Genomic DNA, 20,889 nt, shown 5'->3' on the forward strand with positions numbered 1-20,889 from the left:
ATACAACTCGTCACATATATCGATATTACTAATCGCATGCACATCCCACCAGATGTATCGATATTGTAGCAATAACTCGATATCTGTCTTGGCGATACAACCATCGACCAATCTCTATAGGCGAGAGGTCGAAAGCTTTGGTTTAGAATATAAGAAAATAAGTTTCCAAGCTAGAAATTCCGGTCTTTATGTAATCGCGTACTCTAGAGTCAATTTTTCTAAATAACCTAAAATACATATGGAAAGCCCCATGTAGGAGTCGTACAATATCCAAGGACTGTTAAGGACTTTGGAAACAAAGTTTCAACAATTCCATTTTATCTATGTCCACAGATATATTTGTTCATCTTTGGGAACACACGTGAGTCGTGAGGGGTTAAAGTGTTTTCTGTTTACGGACTTAAATTAAAAATTAAATTTATTTTATTCGTATTTAGTACCGACGTGTTCAAGAGAGAATATGTCGTTTTCATCAGATGATTCTAGCTTTTCAAGCTCGTCGTCCAGCAAAGACGGCGATAGTGACCTCCAAGAATTTTTGCTGATTGAGAAGCAAAAAGCTCAATTTAATGCTCAGGTACGCCATTCATAACCTGCTTTTGTTCTTACGTGATAGAATGTTCTAACCACAGTGAATACAATAATATATAATAGTTTTTTTAACACCATATCTTTTTCTTACAGATCCACGAATTCAATGACATTTGCTGGGAAAAGTGCGTTGAAAAACCAGGAACTAAGCTCGACAGCAAAACGGAGACCTGCATTGCGAACTGTGTGGATAGATTTATCGATGTGTCATTACTAATAACCAATAGATTTGCTCAGTTGCTGCAAAAGAACGCGATGTGAAACACGCCTCGTGTGGGAAGAAAACAAAAGTGAACAGTCGTTTGTTACAGAAAAACCGACAGATGAAGTGCTTCCTGGTTTTCTTCTTCCACACGCACACTTCAGTGTAGAGAAATATGCTGTACATATTGTTACATCAGCACTTGTGTGGTGTGCTGCCCGTTGAAAAAAAATTGTTGTAGGTGTGTTTGTGAGTTAAATAAATTCTTGTTTATAAAGTGTGTACCATACTAGCCTATAAATGCATATGGTTGAGATTAAGTGTTGCAGTTTTACTGTCAGGGGAAAAAAATCTGGTAAAGAATGCCTTATTCTGAAAGACATCTCATCTGATGTCAGTCATATTACAGATCTTAGAGAATTATTTATCTCTCTCCACCCACCTCCTTAAATCTTGGTAGTGGTGTCATCTGTAGTGCAGACTGAGGTCTAGGTGACAGTTTGATTGCGAATTGGAGGAGCCAATGTATGTGAAAGCAGAAAATTTGGTATGGTAAGAAATTGACTGATAGCGAAGCCCAAGGTTTACATCCATGCCATATTGAAAAATGCAACTTTTATCTATGCCATTGCAGGTCCTGTTCTGTAACGTGTTTTGATAACGTTTTGGTATTGTTGGTGATGTCAACCATTAGTTGTTTCTTAGGGCTGGTTCGTATTTCTTTAATGTTAATGGTGTCATCAGTTTACTGGCACAGGTTCACATTGATAACTGACCTCGGACATTTCTGCAACTGTCACTATAATCTTTTCTTGGTCTGTTTTTTTCTCATGTTAGCATTTTTATGGTAGTCTAGAAATTTTCGATTCGAGAGTTAGATGTTCATTGTTACTACTTTCTGTTGCAATATCCAGTGTTTGTGTAGACATACCATCCCCTGGAAATTTCCTTGTGTAGTGAGTAATACAGAGATTACCGTTTTTCCAGTGGTTAGTTTGTAGACTCTTTTCACCACTGTTAAATTTCGTCCAAGTCGGTCAAAATGCTCCTCCATGGTCTTTCACTCGTGTGGCAGGTGCCTTGCATAGGGTAGCTGCCATTTGGATACAAATGTAATTGTTTTGCATATTATATTTCCAGCATACTAGTTAACTGAGGGGGGGGGGGGGGAGAGGGAGAGAGAGAGAGAGAGAGAGAGAGAGAGAGAGAGAAGGGGGGGGGGGTACTAAATTTTTGCCTAATCATCTATTTGGATCACACAAACTATTTGAGTTAATGTTATGAACCTTTCAGTATGCAAAGAAATGTTCCTTTATGTGAACTTTCCTGGTGGATTGAAACTTTTGTCAAATCTAGACATAGATCCAGAGCCTTGTTTTTTTGTGGACAATGCCTGACTCGGGTTTAAACCTTTGTCTTCCCAGAAGTGAATCCAGTGAGCTCATCATTGCGCCACCTCGCGCAGTCTCTGCCCTTTGTGAGTACACATTTTTAATCTGAGGTATCCAGGCAGGGATCATGACTCATCCTCACAGCTTCACTTTTGTTACAGTACTACTTTTTGTTTACCTTCCAAACTCTTCAGAAGTTCAGAGCACTCCTGATGAAATAGTGTGGAGGTCTGGCTTAGCAGTGCTCAAAATAATTGTTTTTATAGTGAATCTCTCACTCTGTAGTGAAATGTGTGCTATTCTCAAACTTTCTGGCAGATTAAAAATGGGCGCTCATAAAAGGTAGAGACTGCGTGAGGTGATGCGGAGGTGAGCACACTGGACTCGCATTCAGGAGGAAGACTGTTTAAATCCATGTCCTGCATCCTGATCTAGGATTTTCATGATTTCACTAAATCACTTCAGGCAAATGCTGGGATGGTTCCTTTGAAAGGGTACGGCTGACTTCCTTCCCCAACCTTCCTTAATCTGATGGGACCAATGACCTCACCGTGTGGTCTCATCCCCCAAATCAACCAACCAACCAAGAAGACATAGTCCTGTGTTTTATTCCAAATCTGGCACACACCAGGAAGTTTAACAACACACATTGTGTTGTAGAGTGAAAGATTCATTGTAGAAACAATGATCTAGACTCTGTCTAAGCTATTCTTTTTCAGTATCCTTGCTTCCAGAATTGTTATAATTCCATATGATGTTCAGCAGTATTTCTGTGTAGTTCGGAAGGTAGTTGTGAGGTACTGGTGGAAGTAAGCTGTGAGGGAAGGTTGTGAGTTATGCGAGGATAGCGCAGTAACAGCTTTGGGCATTACAGAAGCGTCAGATTCCCGCCGTCTCCTTTGACCCATGACATTTTCAACATGGCGGAAAGGCTACTTCCAGCATATGCAAAATGACAACAATGATGTCTCTACAGACACGTGCCAACAAGCACGAACAAAAATAAAAATGACTGAGTAATGTGTCACTCCAAAAATAAAATGAAACTAATGGGACAACTGTGGAGAATGAGAGGCTTGGGTTGGGGGCAAGCTAAATATACAGTAATTTGAAAAAACACGCCATCCTAAAACAAGTAATATAAAAAAAAAAATTAAATTACAGTGTTCTAGTACACCAACAAAGTCACAGGATCGGATATTTCCCTCGACCTGTATAGCTCAACAACAGCTATCAATACCAAGAAACCAACCCATCGTAAATATACAACACACAAAACATCACAATTACAATACAGTAACACCAAAACAAAATTACTTCTCAACAAAAGCCAGCAGTACCATCTAAGTAAAACACACACACACACAAGTGCACGCACACGGACAATGCCACACCACATATGTGACACCTAACATACTTAGCACACCCATACCTAACAAAAAAGCAATTAAAAAATTAGACTTCTTTCTACACACCAAACTAATCAGCCCTAACTAAAATGCCAAACACTTAAACAACAACAACAAAATAAAACCCTAATCACTCACTGAAAACATTTCCAATATCCAGGACACCATCAAATACGACAAACACATCTGCAAAAACAACCAACTCAAAAATTCCGTCCCATAATGATGTCATTACGTCATGGGTCAAAGCAGATGGGTGAAATTGGATGCTTCAATTGACCCCCGCATTGACCACAAAAGGCAACATTCTCAGTTCATATCCTGATGTGGCACGTAGTTTTAATCCATCTGGAAGTTTTATGTGACTCAATTTCAAGCCAGAGCTCTGTAGGAGTTTCATGCTCCTTGCCTTTGGTTACCAAAAGAAACTTGAGGAAGTATAAAAGGACTCCGGCAACTGAAGAGCAAAATGCGAAGCCTATTGCCATCAACCTCTGGTCAAATGTAAGTTGTCAGGCAGTGTATTTTTTGAGCTGTACAGACAGACCTACTGTTTACCTCCTACTTGACACACACATACATTGTTGTCTAGATTTTCAAGAATTATAATTAGATAGTAGCTGTGTTGATTTGACAGAACATAAAAGTTAACTTCAAGTGTGATAGATGTTAGGTCATTGTACTTTGGCATGATGAACCAGCTGGAGGTGATAACTATATTGGAATTATGTGAATGGTGTTCAGCAATAAATCAAACTACTGTGTTTGTATACTTTTCGAACTATTGTAATGTTATGTGCTAGTGGAAAATCCATAGTACATGTGTCTTTGATACGTTGTATTTGTTGATCATATTTTTAGGACAGTGTGTTGAGCTTTGGTGGGTCATTGGAAGCATCAGAGTCTACCCATCTGCTTTGACCCATGGTGTGATGGTGTTGTTGTGTGTCACTCACTGTGGCATGGTGTTTTTGAGTCGGTTCATGTTTATAGATGACATGTTGTATTTGACAATGTGTTCTGGTGGCAGACGTTGACATGTGGAGTTGTTTGTGCAAAATGTGATATTTGGTTCATTTAAGTCTTGATATTCAGTGTGATAACATGTGTTCATTTGCATCTTTGCAATGTATGTGGTAAGATGGATTTGAAAACCTGTGCTTTCTTTTCAGTGAGTTATTAAGATTTATTGGTTTCTGTGGTTTATGCATCTGATTATTTTTTGTAATTATTTTGATGTTTTTCATGCAGAATGAAATTTAATTTTTGTAGTGTTTTGTTAGAAGTGGATATGACCCATAAGTTTGCTAAATATTCACTACATACTGCTTTGAGTAACAATATTTTATGGACCAGCTGTTTAGGTTAATAACAGAATATCTTAGTTGCCATGCCTTTGAGCAGTGTGTAAAATTCAAGAGAGTTCCAGCGTCTCAATCAGGGTCCTCCACCCGTGGAGGTGTAGTCATGATATCATCTGGTGACCAATTCGGCATGGTGTCTGGTTTGAGAAATCTAGGTTGGTAATGAGGGGCATTGTGTTGCTTACTTATTATTTTTGTTAAAATTCCTCTTTAAGTTTTTGTGCCATGAGACTGAAGTGAGTGCGAAAACTGTGTTATATCTGTTTTCTTTTTGTAGCCAGGTATGTTAAGTATGGGGAGAAGTTGGGTGAGCCAGATGTCGTCATTGAAATTGAAGAGTTCATATTTTTGTGTAATTGTAATCAGATGGAACTTCTGGGGCTTGTTGAGGGATGTATTGAGGAGGGCAGCACTGTTACATCAGAAGCATTTTTTTCTTACAGGAATTAGGGAAGAGGGGAAATGAGCACTTACTGTTTGGTTAACCATACCGTTCAGTTTAAGAATTATGATACTGGGGATACCTCTAATACCATGGAGGAGTTTTGTGGAGCAATTAAATCTGTTATAGGGAGGGTGCTCTTCCAGCCTGCACTCTCATTTATACCTGGGCCAGTGAAACACATTACTTGACAGCTTGTGTGTGGTTGGCTGTACTGCGATTGCGATGTTGCAATAGCTGCCACCGCGCATGCCCACAACTCCTCCGAAGTACGTTTCGTAAATATAAGCTACAATCAATGTTTATACGTAAGTGCAACAAAGTACATTTTTCTAACAATGAAGAGAATGACGATGGAGACTAAGTGTTTGATAGTGTATGAAACCGGAAAATAAAAACGCCCAAAGTTAATGACAATATCTATGAAAAATCGTTCCAAATTGTTACCTGCACATAAAATGTTGTGTAATAATGGAAACCCAAGCGTACCAAAGAACACACTATCCACACTCATAGAAAGAAATAAAGCAAAACATGCATAACCTACCTGATCGCAGAGAGAAAGAATTAATTCTGTATACATTTACACTTGCCAATTTAAGATGTCAATGGCGTAATTCCATCCAGTTCTCATTCAATATCATTGGAATCGGCGCCAAAACCATCATCTTCACCGTCATCACCACCACCATTAAGAGAAATCATTAATTTTTCTATTTCATTTATAATGCCATCTATAGTCTGTGTTTCTCTTAAGAGATTAGCAACATGGTCTACTTTTTTTCCTCCATGAGGTAGCGTCTACAGGTTTACTTTTTTTCCTCCATGAGGTAGCGTCTACAGTAGCAAGACCTTCACGTAGCAATCTTCCCACTTCTGTTATATTAAAAGTCTTGTTGTTACTTCTAATGTACACCTTGACTTCACTCCAAACCAATTCAATAAGGAAAGGGGTGTTACTTCAAGACTTACAAGACAGCGAAGTAAACAGTGTGGAAGAGAGCCCCTGTGGGAGAAACAGTGTGTTTCACTTGCAATTTCATCTACAACGTAGTTAGGTGCCACAGGCTTATTTTGTTTTACGAGCGAGTATAACAGCAGCATTATAATGCTCATGTCCGCAGCAATGTGTCTCGCCTGAAACCACTGCACCATAGTTTCTTTATGGTTACTAGCAGTGGGAGTTTTATCTAAAATTGTGGAATGGTATGGTGCATTGTCCATCACAAACATTGTCGGAACACTGAACTGGAGCAACAAATTTTTAAACCACAGTAGAAACCGTGGGTGGTCCATATCCTCATGATAGTCATTGGTCTTTTTTTGATCGAAAAACTAGAAACCCTTCAGGCACAAAGCCGTTTGAAGATCCTGCGTGGGCCACAATTAATCTGAACCCTCTTCCTGTTTGCTGATGACCGCTGCTATTTGGAGTATCATCTGTCTAGCATTTCTCAAACGATTCTCTAGTGTTGACCCAGGTTTTGTCTAACCATATGCCTGAGTGTATGTCCTTTCCTACAATTATGTGTAAGAAAATGGTACGAGCTGCAATGACCTGAGCTTTTTCAAGTAACAGTTTTCATCAATCTAACATTTTAAAATGGAAACCCACACTTTTTAATATCTTAAGTGACGTCCCCCCCCCCCCCCCCCCCCCCCCGAGAAAAGTTCACTTTCTTTTAAAGAAATTAGCAGCTTCGCTATTGTGGGGTATTCTTTCCTTTTATAGTATCCGTATACATGCTGACAAATTGCATCGGATTGGAAAGAATCAATATCTTGAACAGGATGAGGCTGCTTCTTTTTTTTCTTTCCTAGAGTACTTAAAAACACACTTTCTCCCACAGGGGCTCTCTTCCACACTGTTTTCTTCACTGTCTTGCAGTAGCACCCCTTTCCTTATAACTGTTCTTTCACCGAGTTCTAGAGTTTTCGAGGTACACTCTAAAAGTTTATCGGCAGGAATCAACGCATGCCCATGAACAGAAACAAATTCTTTTTCTTGCTCATAAAACTCTCACGTCTTCTGTAGCAATTCCAAAGCCTCACTATTTAATGGCACTCCACGGCACAATGGATTGCTGCTTGGTCAACGACATCGTTTTGGTGACACTGTTTGACAAACAAAAACTGTAGTCAAGGCGGTAACACAACCTAACAGCAGGTGTTCGCGCACGAACAGACAATGTTTACACAGAAGCCGGTAACATGGTTGCTTCGACGCTGGAACCGGCTTTTGTTTGGTGCTGTTATTGGTTCAGAAGACACGGCGCCTCATGTTCCTCATTTGTTTGTTAGTTATATTACCAACTCTACAGCAGTTGGAGAGTGACTTTGAAGTGACATGTTTCAGTGGCCCGGTTATAGATGAGAATTGCTGGCGGAAGTGTGCCCCTGTGAGTTATTTATGTATCGTATTTTTGAGAATAGTGTGGAGGATGTATACGCCGACGGTCGTGAGTTGAGGAGGATGAGTTTCAGGAAAGTGGGATATGTGTGTGTGTGTGTGGGGGGGGGGGAAGTAACATTTTTTTGCATCATTTTATTTTTACATAATTTAGATGTGTTTTCTGTTTTGGTTTTATGGTATTCGGTTGTACTTTAATTGATATTGTGAATATGGGGTTGACGGGTTTTTGAGCTGTTGTGGTTTTGGTGTTGTTGATTGCTTGCGTGCCATGTAGGTTGTCTGTAGTTTGTGTTACTCATATGATTTATTTGTATTGAGGGCTTCGTTTGAGCTGTGTAGGTGAAGGAAATTTTGTGCTTTCACATTTTGGATTTGAGTGTGTTGGTTTTTTGTTTTCAAGGACTTCTTTTGAGTCTGTAGGTCAAGTAAAACATTTGATTACTGTGTGGTTTTTGTGATTGTAATGATATGTCAGATGTTGAGGGTTTTTTTTTTTTTTCACTGGTCTAATCCCTCTGTTTCCCACAGTTGTCCTGTTTTGTTTCATTGTTGAAGTGAAATACTTTCATGTCATTTTTATTTTTGTTCATGTGTGCAGTTATGTAAATTGTTGCCGTATTGTATATGCTGGAAGTAGGCATTTCTGCCATATTGATGACACCCTGGATCAAAGCAGACATGTGGAATCGGATGCTTCCCTAATACCCTTTTTCCACAAACATAAAAGCAAATTAAAAAAAAAATGGTAGAAAATAAGGTAACAAGCTTCAGCAACAAAATGGATATGGTGTTCTGTGTACATTTGCAACTACGCCACAGCTCATTTGTGCCAAATTACTCAAATATTCATTGTCATGTTAGTGATTAATAGTAATGTTCTAAGCGTGATTATGTTGTGCTTTTTCTGGTGTTACTCACTCATTAAATAACAATGGGGGAACATAGATTCAAATCCATCACACATTTTTTTAGACCTATTCCTAAAACCTTGGAAGGGGCACAGCTCCCTGGTTGTCAACACTGCAATTGTAAGTGGGTATAATGTTGCAATGCACAGTGTGACCTCTCAGATAGGGTTACAGAATGGCCAGTATTTACTTCAGTATTGTGTTTGCTACTTGCATCGTATCTCAGATTTCATTAACAGTACTCATGGAAACTAAAAATTAGTGCAGACTTGCCACCATGAAAGTAAACCTTAGCAAATGACACACATCTCTGAAAATTGTACTTGTTTGCACTGCCTTCTTAGCCAAATTTGCCTGAACATTTTATTGCAGCATCATGTAGCACTGATGGCATTGGTTGAAGTAATGGTGGATTTTGATCATTGGTGTTTGGCTTGCGAGGAAGTAGTGGACATCTATAATTCTTTATTGCCAGACTGTGTGAACATAATTTTAACATCAATACCAGCACTTGAATAACTGTCTATGGGGCTGGCCTTGATTCCTGTCCACCCCCCTCCCCCTTTCCCCCCTTCCCGACTTAGTGTTAGGTAATGACATGACTGTTGCTTGTAGACTGTCCTAAATGGTTATTGAAATTGCATGTCATTGTGTCAATTTTTGTAACATCTGGAGACATTCATATTTAAACCTTTGGTGGTTAATTTGAGGATTGAGAATTGAAACTACCCAGACTCCTTGGTTGCTGCAAACAAGTCCGTCCAGTGTGCTTTGGGTATTACTTTCTTGCACTGTGCTTGGTGATGCTTAGTACTTCAGATGGATGACAAAGATGGTTGACTACTTAAATGCCTCTGTGAGTGTGCTGTAATTAGTCTAACATTGTCATTGCAGTCATTTTGGAAGTAATTTAAAGATATCTGGGACATCAGTCTTGGAATTGATGTCCCAGGACTCTTCCCAGCAGTCTTTTTTTCATTCACACAAATTAACAAATCTTTTAAGGACATAAAATAGATCAGCTGCAACCGAGAAAACACATCCTTGTTGCGCAGTGCTGTGCTACGTTGTACATGTGTGGTATGTCTAAAAAGTTTGGTGGATGGTGTCGTATCTGAATGGCAACCTAATGCATGTGTGCGTGCATGCGCATGGGTCTCCAGAGACTTGAGGAGAATAGATACATGGCATGCACTGATGTGACTAGCTGTGTAAACAGACTGAGACCAGTTGAATGTAGTCAGTGCGAGAGAAAGTGCCGCAGCGCAATGGAGCAACATGTAGACATCAAGTTCTGCTACAAAGTGGAGAAGACTGCAACAGAGACACATGGAATGTTGATGCAGGTGTACGGGAGGGAAGCTGTGAGTTCCCTGCTCCCTGCCGCCGTTGGATAAGAGCTGCCAGCAGCAAGTCGTATACTCCTAGCTCACTTATTCGTTACATAGTTTAATTCTTAATTTCTTTGCATGTTTTTGGTACTTGCATTGTTTAATTCATGAATTTTGGGCGTATTATAGTATTTGAGAGTTGTAGCATCGTGTTTTAGTACCTGAATAGTGTAAAATCGTGTAGTCTCCTTCCGCCGCCGAGCAGTGTGTCAGCAGTGCGCAAGTAGCAGCATTACTGCATTTACTAGGCAATCTTGTATTTTAATAACCGTTTAAATTTTGTGTCGAATCGTTTGTGCTCTCTGTAGATTAGTTCAGACGTTCTTTGCACAACAGTTTTTAGCATGGATAGGGACTGCAGCTGCTGTGTTTGGATGCATGCTGAGTTGGCATTCCTTTGCTCCCAGCTTCAGGCAGTGTTGGCTTTGGTCACACAGCTTGAGGCTGTTGCCCATGGGCATCACTGTGGGGGTCCGGATGGGGGTTTGTCGGGGATGGCCAGCTCGTCCCACGCATCCCCCGATCGGACTATGACTGTGGCTGCCCGGGATACTGCCCACATTGAGGCTGATCCCTCACCTGTGGTAGAGTGGGAGGTCGTCTCAAGGTGTGGCAGGGGGCGAAAGACATTCCGGAGGGCTGAACGGAAGGCCTCTCCAGTTTGTCTGACGAACCGGTTTCAGGCTCTGTCTCAGGCTGATACTGATCTTCTGCCGGACATGGCTGCTTGTCCTGTTCCAGAGGTTGCCCCTCAGTCTGCAAGATCTGGGCGGTTGCAGAGGGTGGGCTTACTGGTAGTTGGGAGCTCCAACGTCAGGCGCATAATGGGGCCCCTTAGGGATATGGCAGCAAGAGAGGGGAAGAAAACCAACGTGCACTCCGTGTACATACTGGGGGGAGTCATTCCAGATGTGGAAAGGGTCCTTCCGCATTCCATGAAGGGTACAGGGTGCACCCATCTCCAGGTGTTCGCTCATGTCAGCACCAATTATGTGTGTCGCTTTGGATCGGAGGAAATCCTCTCTGGCTTCCGGCGGCTATCTGATTTGTTGAAGACTGCCAGTCTCGTTAGCGGGATGAAAGCAGAGCTCACCATCTGCAGCATCATCGACAGGACTGACTGTGGACCTTTGGTACAGAGCTGAGTGGAGGGTCTGAATCAGAGGCTGAGACAGTTCTGTAACCGTGTGGGCTGCAGATTCCTTGACTTGCGCCTTAGGGTGGTGGGGTTTCGGGTTCCGCTGGATAGGTCAGGAGTCTAGTACGCACAGCAAGCGGCTACACGGGTAGCAGGGGTTGTGTGGCGTGGACTGGGCGGTTTTTTTAGGTTAGATGACCTCGAGCAAGTACAGAAAGGGCAACAGCCTCAAAGGGTGTGGGGCAAAGTCAGGACATGCGGGGACCAAGCAGCACTCAGTATTGTAATTGTAAACTGTCGAAGCTGCATTGGTAAAGTACCGGAACTTCAAGCGCTGATAGAAAGCACCGAGGCTGAAATCGTTATAGGTACAGAAAGCTGGCTGAAGTCAGAGATAAATTCTGCCGAAATTTTTACAAAGGCACAGACGGTGCTTAGAGAGGATAGATTGCATGCAACCGGTGGTGGCGTGTTTGTCGCTGTTAGTAGTAATTTATCCTGTAGTGAAGTAGAAGTGGATAGTTCCTGTGAATTATTATGGGTGGAGGTTACACTCAACAACTGAGCTAGGTTAATAATTGGCTCCTTTTACTGACCTCCCGACTCAGCATCATTAGTGGCAGTAGAACTGAGAGAAAATTTGGAATACATCTCACATACATTTTCTCAGCATGTTACAGTCTTAGGTGGAGATTTCAATTTACCAGATATAGACTGGGACACTCAGATGTTTAGGACAGGTGGTAGGGACAGAGCATCGAGTGACATTATACTGAGTGCTCTATCCGAAAATTACCTCGAGCAATTAAACAGAGAACCGACTCGTGGAGATAACATCTTGGACCTACTGATAACAAACAGACCCGAACTTTTTGACTCTGTAAGCGCAGAACAGGGAATCAGTGATCATAAGGCCATTGCAGCATCCCTGAGTATGGAAGTTAATAGGAATATAAAAGAAAGGGAGGAAGGTTTATCTGTTTAGCAAGAGTAATAGAAGGCAGATTTCAGACTACCTAACAGATCAAAACGAAAATTTCTGTTCCGACACTGACAATGTTGAGTTTTTATGGAAAAAGTTCAAGGCAATCGTAAAATGCATTTTAGACAGGCACGTGCCGAGTAAAACTGTGAGAGACGGGAAAAAACCCACCGTGGTTCAACAACAAAGTTAGGAAACTACTGCGAAAGCAAAGAGAGCTTCACTCCAAGTTTAAACGCAGCCAAAACCTCTCAGACAAACAGAAGCTAAACGATGTCAAAGTTAGCATAAGGAGGGCTATGCGTGAAGTGTTCAGTGAATTCGAAAGCAAAATTCTATGTACCGACTTGACAGAAAATCCTAGGAAGTTCTGGTCTTACGTTAAATCAGTAAGTGGCTCGAAACAGCATATCCAGACACTCCGGGATGATGATAGCATTGAAACAGAGGATGACACGCGTAAAGCTGAAATACTAAACACCTTTTTCCTAAGCTGTTTCACATAGGAAGACCGCACTGCAGTTCCTTCTCTACATCCTCGCACAAACGAAAAAATGGCTGACATCGAAATAAGTGTCCAAAGAATAGAAAAGCAACTGGAATCACTCAACAGAGGAAAGTCCACTGGACCTGACGGGATTCCAATTCGATTCTACACAGAGTACGCGAAAGAACTTGCCCCCCTTCTAACAGCCGTGTACCGCAAGTCTCTAGAGGAACGGAAGGTTCCAAATGATTGGTAAAGAGCACAGGTAGTCCCAGTCTTCAAGAAGGGTCATCGAGCAGATGCGCAAAACTATAGACCTATATCTCTGACGTCGATCTGTTGTAGAATTTTAGAACATGTTTTTTGCTCGCGTATCATGTCGTTTTTGGAAACCCAGAATCTACTCTGTAGGAATTAACATGGATTCCGGAAACAGCGATCGTGTGAGACCCAACTCGCTTTATTTGTTCAGGAGACCCAGAAAATATTAGATGCAGGCTCCCAGGTAGATGCTAGTTTCCTTGAATTCCGGAAAGCGTTCGATACAGTTCCGCACTGTCGCCTGATAAACAAAGTAAGAGCCTACGGAATATCAGACCAGCTGTGTGGCTGGATTGAAGAGCTTTTACCAAACAGAACACAGCATGTTATTCTCAATGGAGAGACGTCTACAGACGTTAAAGTAACCTCTGGCGTGCCATAGGGCAAATTTATGGGGCCATTGCTTTTCACAATATATATAAATGACCTAGTAGATAGTGTCGGAAGTTCCATGCAGCTTTTCGCGGATGATGCTGTAGTATACAGAGAAGTTGCAGCATTAGAAAATTGTAGCGAAATGCAGGAAGATCTACAGCGGATAGGCACTTGGTGCAGGGAGTGGCAACTGAACCTCAACATAGACAAATGTAATATATTGTGAATACATAGAACGAAGGATCCTTTATTGTATGATTATATGATTGCGGAACAAACACTGGTAGCAGTTACTTCTGTAAAATATCTGGGGGTATGCGTGCGGAACGATTTGAAGTGAAATGATCATATAAAATTAATTGTTGGTAAGTCGGGTACCAGGCTGAGATTCATTGGGAGAGTCCTTAGAAAATGTAGTCCATCAACAATGGAGGTGGCATACAAAACATTCGTTCGACCTATACTTGAGTATTGCTCATCTGTGTGGGATCCGTATGAGATCGGGTTGACGGAGGAGATAGAGAAGATCCAAAGAAGAGCGGCATGTTTCGTCACAGGGTTATTAGTAAGCGTGATAGCGTTACGGAGATGTTTAGCAAACTCCAGTGGCAGACTCTGCAAGAGAGGCGCTCTGCATTGCGGTGTAGCTTGGTGTCCAGGTTTCGAGAGGGTGCGTTTGTGGATGAGGTATCGAGTATATTCCTTCCCTCTACATATACCTCCCGAGGAGATCACGAATGTAAAATTAGAGAGATTCGAGCACGCATGGAGGCTTTCAAACAGTCTTTCTTCCCGTGAAACACACGCGACTGAAACAGAAAAGGGAGGTAATGACAGTGGCACGTAAAGTGCCCTCCGCCACACACCATTGGGTGGCTTGCGGAGTATAAATGTAGATGTAGATGTAGAATATGTGTGTATGAATAGTTTAAATGCTTCCATGAAGGTGAGGAAACAACTGAGGATGAGGCACGTTCAGGTTGGCCTTCGACAAGCAGAACCCCAGAAAAGATCGAGAAAGTGTGACAAATGCTAGCACCAGATCGGTGACGGACTCTCAGATTGATTGTAGAGGAATTGGGCAGTAGCACACCATCGTCTGGCATGATTTGGCTAAATGGAAGATCTGCTCCCTATTTGTGCTGCACAGGCGAGCAGAAAACAAAATGGCTTGAAACTGCTGGTGATTTCATTTCCATGTGTGACAGGATTCATTGTCTTCCCCGCACACTAAAAAAAAGCCGTCTGCAATAATCCAAGGTGAAAACACTGTTGACCACCTTCTTTGACAACAAAGACATCATCCACAAGGAATTTGTTCTTGCAGGTAAAACCATTACTGCTGCATTTTACCAGTCCATTCTGAACCAATTGCTACAGTGTATCCAGCGGGTTTGACCAGAGTTGCACAGGATTGGAAAATGGTTGTTCCTCCATGACAATGCCCCTGCACACTGTGCGATCCAGATGCGCGAATTCCTGGCACCGATGATGATAACTTTTCTTGAACACCCTCCGTGCCCCCCTGATCGGGCTTCTGCAGACTTCTTCCTGTTTCCCTGCTTGAAGGCAGCTACAAAAGGTGTACGTTGTGTGGACATGAATACCATCAAAGGTCATGTGACAGCCATTCTGTGATTGATTCCACAGGAGGCCTTTACTGATAGTTTCCAAAAGCTGTACGAACGTTGTCAAAAGTATGTTGTAGCGGGTGGCAACTATTTTGAAGGGTAATAAAGAACATTTGTTTGTATCTTTTGTTTTGTATGTTGCCCGATAGCATTCACCGAACTTTTTAGACACACCACATATTAACCTAATCACCATATACTATTCATTGTGAACCCCATGAACTGACACTCAGGAAAAAAGCTGTTGCTAAAGCTTGTTGTATAGCTGAGTCAAGTTGCTGTGATAAATCGTGCTGTGTCTTACAAATGCCGTTGTAAAATCGATACTTCTGGGGAAAATATTTCACCTTTCAGATTCAGATTCTTTATTAGTCATTCAGCATTATTACATGCAATAGACTTTGTCAGTTCACTTAACCTATTAATTTTACAAAATAAATTTTTAGATATTTAAGTTGATATTGGGCATTTCTAAAAATTCTTCTAATGAATAGAATGGATTAGTTAACAAGAAGTTATGAAAATTGTCTTTAAATAATTTGTCAGGCTTGATTGACCCATTTTTAGACAATTTGTTATATATTTTAATTGCCATATACTTATGACTATTGTTAGTTTTAGCTAATCTTTTTTGTGGCAACAGCAGAGAAGTACACGTTCTTGTATAGTAGCCATGCCTTTAATTTGTTACACTTAAATTAGGTAGTTCAGCAAGTATGTAGTTAACACTGTCAAGAATATATAAATTAATTACTATTAAATTTCTATATTTAATGAACAATGGTTTACAATGTGTTCTATTATCTACCTTAGCCATTACTCTGATTGCTTTTTTCTGGATCACCATAATTTCATTTATTTTTCTGCTGTTTCCCCAGAGTATCAACCCATACCTTAAAACAGATTGAAAAAAGGCAAAGTACGCTGTCCTTACGTACTCAAATGTCACACAACACATCAGTCTCTTCAACAAATATATAACTCTTGACAACCTAACCACTATGTGATCAACATGAGAGTTCCATGTTAGACTGTTGTCAAGTACAATACCTAAAAACTTTGCCTTTTGTTTTTCTATTTTTGTAGTCTTTGATAGACTGAACCACATATTCTGGGTCTTTTCCTCATTTAATAGCAGACCATTGGCATTAAACCATGATGTTGCATTTTCTTTTGCCAATTTCATATCACTTACAAGGTTATCAAGTACATGGTTTACAGATAGAAAAGTTGTGTCATCTGCATACATATATGTCTTTACATCTATATTTTCTGGTAAGTCATTTATGTGTACAAGGAAAAGAAGTGGTCCCAATTTAGATGCCTGTGGCACTCCGTGTTGAACCTCGAGTATGTTTGACAGATGACTTCCTGAACTCACCACCTGGTTGCCGATAGCTGGTCATACACAGCTCGGTGATGGTGTCCAGCAGCCAGGCATGGGCGAAGTCAGGTAGTAGGTAATAATGAGCCAGAGTTGCAGGTGGACGTGGGCAACATCTGATAGTAGGTGATAATGAATCGGTTCTGTCATGTCAGCCACTGTAAAATTCAAGGTTAGGGCTTCACGCAATCCAGTTTCATATGCTGCAATCCATATGTAGTGATAGTGGAATTATTGACTGTCAACAAGCTGAACATGGTGTGTGGTTGATATTTATGTTGCTTATCTCATGGGAAAATATTGAGTTCTGAGCCAGAGTCGACAAGAAATTTGTGTCCAATCATCCAGTCAGTTACAAAAAGGCATGCAGACCGATGCCCAGGAGTTACTATCTTCGACTGATGCTCCTGGCTGACATACATGCAGGGCAGGTTGAATTTGTGTCTTGCTCACCAAACCGCTGGTGATACCAGCACACTCCCTTCGGCTTTGAGTCACCAGAGTACTCTGGTGAAGACGATTGCGTGATCAGAATCTCTCCCTTGAATCACATTCAGTGAGCAGATCATTCATCTGTCTGGTCGGGGAGCCTGCCTTGTCCATTAGATTCTCATTCATTCACTTTTTCAGGGATTCAGTTTTGCTTAATAGGCTCTCTTAATCCAGCTCAGCTTGCATGATAGTGCTGCTACACGTCAAAGATGTGTCCAGATAGGAGGCAGGCGCAGTCGCATCTTGTATCTTCTTCTTCTTCTTCTTCTTCTTCTTCAGTAGCTCTACAGCCCTTGGTGAGCCTTGGCTTCTTCAACAATCTTCCTCCACACTTCTCGGTTATTTGCTGCTCTTTTCCACCCCCGGACTCTCATATTGCTGATATCCATCATTACCTCATCGATCCATCTTCTTCTAGGTCTCCCTTTTTGCCTAACTGAATGGATCATACCTTTCATCATTTTACCCGACGGGAGGCCCTAGCCACACGACATTTTTTTTTTTAATTCTATCCTCTGCCATTCTCTCCAAGTGTTCTAGCCATCGTATTCGCTGTGATTTCACAAATTTTACTATGTCCCTGCCTTGTATTAACTCTTGTAATTCGGCATTGTAGTGTATTCTCCAGCCTTCTTCCTCCCTTATTGGCTCATAGATTTTGCGTAGTATTTTCCGCTCAATGCTTCTTAGAGCATTTTTATCGTGTTCTGTCAACGTCCATACCTCTGAGCCGTATGTGATAACTGTGCGGACTAGGGAATTATATATTAGCAATTTAGTTTTTCTTGTAACAAGGCTACTTTTGAAAAGCTGCATATTTGCAAAGTAAGCTCTGTTTCCTGCTTGTATTCTTTCCCTTTTAGCCTTTCCAATACTGTTTTCATTTGTTATTAGGGCTCCCAAGTAGTTAAAAGAGGTCACTCCATTGAAGCATTTCCCATTGATGTTTAGGTTTTTAGGGGTTCTTCTGGCCTCAGATTGTGACATTACCATATATTTTGCTTTGTTTTCATTTACTATGAGGCCAATCTTTAAGGCTTCTGTTTCCATTGCCCGGTATGTTTCTAGGAGTGTATTGGTATTTCTTCCTACTGTAGCAATGTCATCAGCGTATGCACATATCTGGCTAGTTTTCATAAATATGGTGCCTCTTTTGTTGATTTTATTTACTGCACTATGCAGGGCTATGTTGAATAAGACAGTGGAGAGACTATCCCCTTGCTTCACACCTTTATTAAAGTCAAAGCTTTCACTTGTTCTGCTAAGGACCTTTACTTTTGCTCTTGTCTCTGTCATTGTCATTCTGATTAGTCTTATTAATTTAGCACATATACCAACTTCTTTCAGTACTCTGTATAGTTCTTGCCGATTTATGCTGTCAAAGGCTTGTTTGAAATCGATGAATCAGAAATGCAGTTCTATATCACATTCATAGAACTTGTCCATCATTTGCCTTATCACAAATATTGATCAGTTGCTCCTCTGCCCGGTCGAAAGCCACACTGATATTCCCCTAGTATGCCTTCTGCACACTTCCGTATCCTTTCGTTTAATATACTTGTGAAGATCTTATAAGCTGTACTTAGGAGTGTTACACCTCTATAGTTTTCACATGCTGTTCTGTCCCCTTTCTTATAAATGGGGACTATTATTCCAATTTTCCGATTATCTGTTTCCCTTATTTCTGATATTAATGTGTGCAGTTCCTTTATTACAGCCTCACCACCAGTTATTATTAATTCAGCAATTACGCTGTCTTCCCCAGGGGCTCAATTGTTTTTTGACTTGTGCACAGCCTGGGAGATCTCTTGTAGTGTTGGCTTTCGTGCCTCATGGGTTTCATTGTCTACTTCCAGCTCCACTCTTCCCTCCTGTGCAGCTGTCTCTTCATCTTCTAGGCTGGTGCTTAGTGTATCTTTAAAATACTCTGCCCATCTTCCCACTATCTGTTCTTCCTCCCTTATCATTTTCCCATTTTTACTGGAACAGGCCATTGTTTTTGGTTGGAATCTATTCTTCATTTTGCCTATGGCATGATAGAACTTTCTTATTTCACTCTGTTCCTTTAGTTCTTCTAGTTCTTGAAATTTCTTCATATTCCACTCTCTTTTCTTTCTCTTGCACAGTCTGTTAGCTCTTCTCCTTAATTCTCTATATTGTTCCACATTATTTCTGGTTTCTCTTTGTAGCATTTTTGTTCTTGCCCTGTTCTTTTCCTCTGTTGCTGACCTGCAATCTTCATCAAACCACTCCTGGGTTCTTCTGTTCCTTCTTATGCCTATTATTTCCTTTGCAGCATCCTTAATGGCTTTTTCAAACCTGTTCCACCTTTCATCTACTCCTACTGTGGTCTCTTCATTGCTCACTTTCTGCTTAGTGTTACTTGGTATTTTTTTACTTCATCAGGGATGTTCAGTGTGTCTGTATTCCATTTCATCATCTTTCCCATTCTGTTGCCATTTGTTAGTGACAGTTTCTCTCTCAAGACTGATTTTATCAAAAAGTGGTCTGAATCACAGTTTGGTCCTCTGCAGCTCCGTACATCCATAACTGACGTGGAGTGGCGTGCAATCACTAAAATATGGTCAATCTGATTGACTACTCCATTGGCTGCAGACTTCCAAGTACCTAGATGGATCCTTTTATGTGGAAAGCAGGTACTTTTAATAATCATATTATTCCTTGCTGCGAATTGGCATTGTAAGTCTCCATTCTCATTGTTTTCTTCATGTAGTGAATATTTTCCAGAAACTCCATACAGATGTTCATTCCTCCCTATTTTTGCATTAAAATCTCCTATCTTGTATGCAATCTGCTAAATCTGTGATGGTGATGAGAGACATCTTCATTTGGAATGCCATGATAGCCTTCACTGGCAGTTGTAGCCTGCTAATCCTTAAGGTGCAGATCAACATATTGTGTTGGTGGGCATGTCGACCTTGCTTCTCAGATGTCAGAGATACTGTGAGGGCTTGGAGTTCCCTATATCCTCTTGTGTGAGGACTTGCCGCACACACTCTTCTTGAGATGCAGAAACTCAACAAATTAGCTCATGGGTACAATTCTGCTTTGGGGCTGATATAATAGTGCCCTGCTCCTCAGCAGCATATCTGTGGTCAAGCTGGCTGACAACCAGAGCAAACTTTGTTGCATCCATCGTTGCTCAATTGCACAGCAAGCTTGTTTCTAGTTGAGCAAACTGAAGTGCCAGATTATGTGTCCAAAATGGAGGGAGACATACCATTAGTCTGGAGATCATTGGCCCTTCTGCCGGTTCTATATTTCTGCTCCCAAGGTATTCTGTCTTGAACCATGGAGGTATATTTAAAAGTCTCTTTGGCTATAATCACATTGGTGTGACCAATGTCGCTGGGATCGGTTTAAAAAGAGAGATCAGAGAGCCAACATCATATCCATATACAGAAGACAATTAAACTCAACACTATTTCTAATGACACGTAGTGTGACATACATCTGACACAGTAAAAGAAAAAAAAAAAGGTTCAGTTAAGCACAATCAGTATTAACCATAGAGTACTCAATCAACAACTGAGCAAAAGTGTTATAACGTCAAGTTGAACACACATATTTCGAAACGATACAACACATATAATCCACTGAGCAAGTAGACAAAGCAAGACATGTGAACACTGTAACATTCGAATGAGCACTGGGTCCAAGTCTAGCGGCCGCCGGCTGGCTGGCTGGCCGCTTAGGTGGCACAGCTGCTGCATGGCTGGCAGACAGAACCGCATGTAGAGGACATGCATAATTGTGCGGCGGCACTTTGAATGATCGGCGAGTCACAACACTTTTCCCCCCTTTGAAATTTTTTACTGGTCTTGATGGAGGTGGCCTGTAGAGTGCTAACGTCCATAGGCGTTGTGTGACTCTCGTCGTCGTGTGACGAGAAGGAGGCTTCCCGTACAGGCGGAAGTGTCCCTGATGATAACGGCTCGAGATGACAG

General features: G+C 41.2%; 1 protein-coding gene across 1 annotated transcript; it reads left to right on the top strand.

Moving 5' to 3' along the window:
• The first annotated feature begins 348 nt into the window (after positions 1-348).
• On the top strand, positions 349-1,113 carry LOC126094667 (mitochondrial import inner membrane translocase subunit Tim8). Its single transcript, XM_049909177.1, has 2 exons — positions 349-577; positions 685-1,113. Exons 1-2 carry the CDS (start codon positions 461-463, stop codon positions 850-852), a joined length of 285 nt encoding a protein of 94 aa, XP_049765134.1. The 5' UTR covers positions 349-460; the 3' UTR covers positions 853-1,113.
• Positions 1,114-20,889: the final 19,776 nt, after the last annotated feature.

This window comes from Schistocerca cancellata, chromosome 8 (assembly GCF_023864275.1).
Source record: "Schistocerca cancellata isolate TAMUIC-IGC-003103 chromosome 8, iqSchCanc2.1, whole genome shotgun sequence".
Lineage (NCBI taxonomy): Eukaryota > Metazoa > Arthropoda > Insecta > Orthoptera > Acrididae > Schistocerca > Schistocerca cancellata.

Excerpts from the sequence above, each read along its gene's own strand:
- LOC126094667 (XM_049909177.1), top strand. The coding sequence starts at position 461 with ATGTCGTTTTCATCAGATGATTCTAGCTTTTCAAGCTCGTCGTCCAGC. Across the intron at positions 578-684 it reads AAGCTCAATTTAATGCTCAG|ATCCACGAATTCAATGACAT; the intron begins GTACGCCATTCA and ends TTTTTCTTACAG.